The sequence below is a fragment of the Berghia stephanieae genome, chromosome 3 (genome assembly GCF_034508935.2).
Source record: "Berghia stephanieae isolate SIO BIC M18660-M18661 chromosome 3, UCSD_Bste_1.3, whole genome shotgun sequence".
NCBI lineage: Eukaryota > Metazoa > Mollusca > Gastropoda > Nudibranchia > Aeolidiidae > Berghia > Berghia stephanieae.
The window spans coordinates 89,044,356-89,052,307 of record NC_088362.1 but is presented as its reverse complement, the minus strand read 5'-3'; the positions used below and the strand labels follow the sequence as shown (position 1 = coordinate 89,052,307).

General features: G+C 35.5%; 1 protein-coding gene across 1 annotated transcript; it reads right to left on the bottom strand.

The window, feature by feature from the left end:
• Positions 1 to 808: 808 nt before the first annotated feature.
• Positions 809 to 2,553, bottom strand: LOC144968773 (uncharacterized). Its single transcript, XM_078907430.1, has one exon. The coding sequence runs from the start codon at positions 2,540 to 2,542 to the stop codon at positions 1,427 to 1,429; it is 1,116 nt and encodes a 371-aa protein (XP_078763556.1). The 5' UTR covers positions 2,543 to 2,553; the 3' UTR covers positions 809 to 1,426.
• Positions 2,554 to 7,952: the final 5,399 nt, after the last annotated feature.

Here is a 7,952-nt window from a genome sequence, read left to right as displayed (position 1 = left end):
CACATTTCAACAAGAATCAAGCTTGTTGTCCAACGTGAGCAAATTGGGGGTTATTAATCTTGCCCAACGAATAAACGGAAGTGCATGAAGCAGGGCTTGAACCCGCAAATCGCAGTCAATGACTTGAACTACTCAGACACCTCACCTCCTCTCTCAGCCCCCCCCCCCCTCCCGCCCCCTCGCTCTCCACGTCTCTTAATGTAATTTATGTGAAACTATTTAACAAATTTAGTAAATGAAAATTTTATTGGTAAGTAATTAATAGGCATTTGAAAACTTTTCTGATCATATTTTTGGTAACACCTTATTCTCATAATAAGTAGATCTAAAAGAGTTAAAATGGTACAGTTGAATGACATATATAACAAAGAATCATTTGTTTCCGCAAAATATCATCAATCAGTCAGATATAATTCTTTAATCTCACTCGTATTTTAATAAAGACATAAATGGAAAGAGGTGCTATCATGTGATTAATTTATTGGATTTTTTAGAATTCAGTCAATTCGTAGCTGATTCACTTCATTCCTTGTTATTATCTTATAGCGCCAATCTCTGTTCGTTTTCATTATTTTAAAATATAGATAGACGTCTAAGCACTTCACGCACGTCATTTTAACACTTCTCTTGGTGCTGAGCAGAATAAATAGATATATTGCAAATATGCACGCACACTTTAAAATAAATAAAATGCCGTATAAAGGGAACTCATTTTTTATTATTATGTTTCTATTTAGCTTGATCATAATTCATTTATAATTATGTCGAGATTGATCATATTATATTATAATTAAAGACCTCATAATCAACCAACAAAGAGCTTTTCACTGTGTTGACTACCTCAACATTTTAAAATAATCGCTTGTCGCGGTTTTCAAGACTGTAATCAGAATATTTCTTTAGGTAAACGACATAATAAGATGCTACATATTGCCACATATAGACCTGTATTCGCTTGAACAAAGTCCTTGGAAAGTGCATTATTTTACATAAGATGACTTTCTAATAGATAGAACGAAGTTGACGTCACTCGGGTTTTTGTTATTGCTTTTTGCCATCCACGTTTATGAGTAATTCTCACTTAACTGCATTATCCATACTATAACAGTTCATGGTTACACAGAGTTTTGTGCGTTGGTCCGTTATACTTCCGGATGACAATGTTGTGATTTCCTTAGCCAAACATAGGTTACATAATGGTGGCCTAACTATTTGTTTGCCATCCGCCTTTATGAGTAATTCTCACTAAACTGTATTAACCAGACTACAAACGTTCAAGGTTACACACAGTTTTGTGTGTTGGTCCGTTATATTTCTGGATGGCAATGTTGTGAGTTTCTTAGCCAAGCGCATACTATCTATCTTTTGACAGGATAGCTAAAAGAGTGGCCACAGTGAAAAATTCAAACAAAATCGCCAAGCAGTCCTATTTATTAGGTTGCGGTGAGTTTCTGGCATCACAACAAAATATCTTCCTGAAATCCTCTTTATACCGGGAACTCATGGTATAATAAATAATAATGGTAGTACTCGAGTTGATGGTCTGTACTAAGATGACGGCATGGAAAACGAGGACCATGGCATAATCATAGACGTCCTCGCCAGGTTTTAAAACAAGATGAAACACCACCGTAAAAGGAACACACAGGAGATAACAAACGGTAAACACTGAAGAGATGACAACGATCATACGAAGTAGTTTCATCTCTCTCCTACGGTTTGGGTTGACATTTTTAGTGTCTGGCACTTCTATTGCTCCTGCCGGGACGGAAATAGTTTGCAGATTTGACAATTTTACATCTCCCATAGACCTTCTAAACCTCTGAGATAACCGGAGTCTCAAGAAAATAATTATATTGCATACAATAACAATGAATATCGCCAGAAATCGTAGAATAACAGGGCTTAAAATCACAGCGGGTCTATCAAATTCTGGAGGAACGAGTTTGCTTTCATATAATCCAATATATGTCGTATTTGTTTCAGGATTTATTGACCAATCCAAGTATAAGTATGAAAGAAATGGGAATTCTATGACGGCAGTGCCGACGAATATAGCTATAATAGCTGCCAAGGATCGGTTTGGTGTAAAAATGGACCTAAAACTGAAAGGAAAGCAAATGCAAATAACTCTTTCAAATGTCATTAAAGCTGTAATCCAGCATGATACTTGGAATAATGTGGTTAGTTTATAATAAAAGAATATTGATAAGCTATAAGCTGTTGACATCAAATTATCATTATCATCATCAGAGAAATCTACAAAACACATTAATATAATACTTAAGAATAATATAAAACAGCAGAAAAAATCAGACACTGAAATTCCTGCCAGATGAACTGTAGAACTGCTGGATAAAATGCCTTGACGATGAAACACGATGACGTTGATTATGTTTGTAATCACTCCAAATCCAGCTACGATTCCCGTTGCCACAATGTAGATGCACAGCTCATAGATGAAGTAGGTATCGTGAGTAAATGGGGATGGTATAAGGCCAACCTCTCCTTCTGAAGACTGGGTTGTTCTGCTAGATTCCATCTGTGGTCTAATAAAACATCATATCAAAATAATGAAGATTAAAAAGAAATGTTCATTAAGCTTCGCTTTCATATTTGCTACTCTGATGTCGGCTTCAATGGAAAGCAGGAGTCATGACGTCACACCGCCCACCTTCTGGTTCTATACTCCTTGGAAGCGTGTAACCAGTCCCCCCGGACAACTAACAATGAATAAGTTACGGATTGAATCATAAGTTGGCATAACTATTTTAGAGGCAACAGATTCTTGTGATTAAGACGCGTGAAAGAGCGAGTAGTCTATTCTTTATTGACGACCAGTATTTATTTAGGCTAGAAAATAAGATATCATCATTTTGAAATCAGAGCTTTAGTTGCAGAGGGTATATATCACACTTCCAAGGAGATTGGAGCCAGTGTTCTGACATCACATACTTGTTCCCTATTTTTGTTCTTTGTGATTTGTGATTAACGTTGGGGTCAAGATTAAAAGTTTGTGATATTCTGAAAGATTCATGATTCTGTCTTTTTTATATTTGAGAAATGATTCTGTAATTCTACATGACAGTAGACGTGAAACTAATATATCGGCAATATCTAGATTCGTTTCTTTTGCCCTTGATAAATGATGGCTAAGTGGACAAAATTCTTCTAGAATGCTATTCTGTGATAGAAATTAGTTAAATAAGACAGGAAGGTGGTGGGTTATTCATTTTGGAATTTCCCAGAGGAAACGAGAATAAAGATCACCGAGACCAATGCTTTTTGTGACACCAAGTGTTTCTAAATTTCAATACCTTTATTATCCGAAACAGAATCATCATTGATAAAATTCTCACCTTCTTTATTGTCAACGAATGGGATATTAGCGTGGTCCTCATTTACATAAACAATAATATTAGTGCTGTTGTGCCATTATTATTATTATTATTATTATTATTATATTATTATTATTATTATTATTATTATTATTATTATTATTATTATTATTATTATTATTATTACTATAATTATGATATTATTATTATTATTATTATTATTATTATTATATTATTATTATATATATTATTATTATTATTCATCATCATCATCATTCATTATTATTATTATTATTATATTATTATATTATTATTATTATTATTATTATTATTATTTATTATTATTATTATTATTATTATTATTATATTATTATTATTATTATTATTATTATTATTATTATTATTATTATATTATTATTATTATTATTATTATTATATTATTATTATTATTATTATTATTATTATTATATTATATTATTATTATATTAATATATTACGTATTGGTATGAGTATTATTAGTGTAAGTAGTGGTGATATTACCATTGTTGTATATTTTGTGGTCATTAATGTTATCGTTATATTCTCTGGTTTCATTAATATTTTGTTCACTTCCATGTATGTTGTTATCACATTTTATGATTTATTGGCGAAAAGAGTAAATAAACTCGAAACTATGATATCGATGCAATGCGCTTAGCTTTTAAGAAACTCATTACGTCCTACAGCTGGATATAACGTGCCAACACACAAAACTATGTGTAACCTTATAGATAGAATGCGCTTGGCCAAGGAGTTCACAACATTGCCATCCGGAAGTATAATGGACCAACACACAAACTCTGTGTAATCATGAACTTTTTTAGTCTGGTTAATACAGTTTAGTGAGAACAACTCACAAACGCGGATGGCAAAAGCAATAACAAAGGCCTGAGTGACGTCATCTTCGAACTATCTATAGAGCGAAATTGACGTCTCTTATCTCTCTGATATTTTGTTTTTAACCAGACATTTTTATAAGTAGTTCTCACTAAATTGTATCAATCAGACCATAAACGATTTAAATTGAGCTTTATCTAGCGCAGTATCACTAAATGTGCTCAAAGCGCTTTACAAGGGGTCCCTGGTCAACGGCAACATTTAACATGTAGGACGGGACATGACGCCTGTTAGGCGATATTACAATTTTTCGGACAAAGACAACGCTGTTAACGGCCAGGTACTCATTTTTAGACCAGCATACGGTGAGAGAATGTGATTAAAGAGCCTTTTCCAAGGACTCACCTATGCGCCAAGCGCGAGGCTCGAACCCAGGCCCTTCCGATCCGAAAGCGAGTGTCATACCATTAGACCACAAAGCCGCACATTCAGGGTTACACATAATTTTGGGTGTTGGTACGTTATATCCGGTTGGCGAAATGTTGTGATTTTTTTGCCAAAGCGCACAGAACCAATAGATAGAACGCAGTTGACGTCACACAGGTCTTTGTTATTGTTTTTTGCCATCCATGTTTATGAGTAATTCTCACTAAACTGTATTAACCAGACAATAAAGGTTCAATGTTTCAAATAGTTTTATATGTGTTGGTCCGTTATATTTCTGGATGGCAATGATGTGAGTTTCTTAGCAAAGCGCACAGCATCTACAGGACTATCATATTGACGTCATTTTTTGGTTAATGTACCGCCAAGTGAGCTGTTGTTATTGGTGCTCAAGAAAACATTTAACCAGTAGATTTTTGACCAATCAAAACATGGAATTTGTGACACACCTTCACACGTGCTCGGACAAACATCGTTGGATTATTTATAAACAATGGCGTGAATGATACGACCTCTCTGATCATTGCTATTGTTTTTATACCACCAAATGGCAGCAGTCTCTTATGGTTTCACACTCCTATGTTATTACGATCGACCCAATCAGCAAAGTCCGGTCCGCATTCGTGCACCGTCGCAAACCCGCCTTTTAGCATCGTCACAACACACCGTTCAACTAGATTCTCTGCCGTTTCGGGTTCTTGCCCACATCGGGTACACGTGGGTCAGGTGGAAAGTCCCCACTGATGAAGCGCACTTGCTGTTAGGCAGCTCCTGGACCGAAGCCGATTCGCAGCCACCCAGTGTCTCCTCTTACTGGTATCAAAGCCTGGCAACTTCTCACCAAGCTTAGAGGAGTGTACGTCCCCGCCCTCACGAGGGATTGAATTCGTCTAAACCGACTTCCATCTCGTATAGATAGTTCGAAGATGACGTCACTCAGGCCTTTGTTATTGTTTTTTTGCCATCCGCGTTTATGAGTAATGCTCACTGAACTGTATTAACCTGACTATAAACGTTCATGGATACACACAGTTTTGTGTGTTGGTCCGTTATACTTCCGGATGGCAATGTTATGAGCTTCTGAACCAAGCGCATACTATCTATATGCATCTCTGTCCAAATGGCTGACTAGTTATCATACGATTTTCTAGATCATAATATTATAAATGTTTAAGTTTACACATAGTTTTCTGTCTTGGTTCTATAGATAGTTCGAAATTGACGTCACTCAGCTCTTTGTTATTGTTTTTTGCCATCCGCGTTTATGAGTAATGCTCACTAAACCGTATTAACCAGATTATAAACGCTCATGGACACACACAGTTTTGTGTGTTGGTCCGTTATACTTCCGGATGGCAATGTTATGAGCTTCTTAGCCAAGCGCATACTATCTATTGATCAAGCGGTAGAACAGTGGGTATTTTACTTAGACACATATCATCATCGATAGTAAAACCTGTATAGATTGCTATGTTTACAAATCACTGCTATTGTTTACATTATGACAGCTGTCCGAGAGGCGTGGTTATCTAGGTGTCGATTGATCCAACTGGTTGAACTATTGAATACAACTCACGATTTGTTTTCTTTTTGTGGTCCGGCTTTGTATATTGACGGAATTATTTTGGGTCAGTGCATGACCTTCGTTATAACTAAGAGTTCACGAAGGCCAGGGTAAGTGTCAGGATATGCGTTTACAAAAGCTACACGTATAAAATACCCTGCAAGTGAGAATCTGGTGAGAACGGATCATTCATATGGCGGTATTTAACTACAATAAACAGCTGGGTGACGCAACTTCATGCATTCTGTATTTAAAAATCTTTTATCTTTCCTCTCTTTCTAGGTATCTCTTAATTCTAACTTCTTATTTAAGCACATTAAAAAAAACTTACCTGCTTCCTATTAGGTGAATGCGTTATACACAGATTGTGTCCCCTAGTTATGCCCAACACAGTGAACACTGAAGAGGACAGCACGGGGCTCGATTGTTTATATGAGTGAACAAATTCAGAAAATCAAACAATTCATTAAAACAACAAGCCACAAGACTGAGACACGCCAGTCCCGTGTCGAAAGGTCTTTACAATTCTTTTTTTCACAAATAAAAGGACTGAATTTGATAGAAATGATGCATTCATTCAATATAGATAGAATGAAGTTGACGTCACTAGAGTTTTGTTATCGTATTTTTTTTCCATCCGCGTTTATGAGTAATTCTCACTAAGCGGTATTACCCTGACTATAAACGTTTAAGGTTACACATAGTTTTGTGTGTTGGTCCGTTATGGCAAGTTGTGAGCTTCTTAGCCAAGCGCACACTATCAGTAGAAGCACCAATTCGTCCCACTGATTGGGTAACCTCGCCATTTAAATGATGTGTGCCATTATTCCATTGCCGAAAATAAAACTTTGTCTGTATTTCTATGTTTATTTCAAGTTTTTTTTTCTCTTTTTTTCTCGCACTATTTCATACACTACTGAGCCAATGTTAATCACTCAATGCAGTATACTATATGTTAAATCTACAGAAAACTCATTATGGCAGGTAAAGCTGGAAATGAAATACAACTCCAGAGATTACATCCAATGACTGATAGTGAAGTCACGAGTCAAAAAGCACTAATTTGGATTGTTGCTGTGGGACATTCTCTCTCTCTCTCTCTCTCTCTCTCTCTCTCTCTCTCTCTCTCTCTCTCTCTCTATCTCTATCTCTATCTATCTATCTCTCTCTATCTCTCTCCCTCTCTCTCTCTCTCTCTATCTATCTCTCTCTATCTATCTTATCTCTCTCTTCTCTCTCTCTTGTCTCTCTCTCTCTCTCTCTCTCTCTCTCTTCCTCTCTATTTATCTGTATAGGTGTGTATGTATGTGTGTGTATTACTCTATTCCTGAATATATATATATATATATATATATATATATATATATATATATATATATATATATATATATATATATATATATTGAATCGTGTTTGATACAAATATGGTACGAATAGTGCTCGACATGTAGCAATGGAGCGAATTGTTATTTTAATATTTACCACAATGTTGGAGTCAGTCTACATCGATGTTTCAGGCCTTTTAGCCATCGTCAGGACTGTGTGTTACATGTGTTTTACAAGCAAGAAAAATATGTAGGACTAACGGAAAATAATTTCAAAACAAGATACAACCCCCACATCTCAACATTTAGAAACACCAACAAAAAAACATCCACAAAACTCAGCGAACATATTTGGAAATTAAAAGACAACAAACTAGACCACAACATTTCATGGAAAATTTTATC

Coding starts and splice junctions, on each gene's coding strand:
- LOC144968773 (XM_078907430.1), bottom strand. CDS start 2,542: ATGGAATCTAGCAGAACAACCCAGTCTTCAGAAGGAGAGGTTGGCCTT.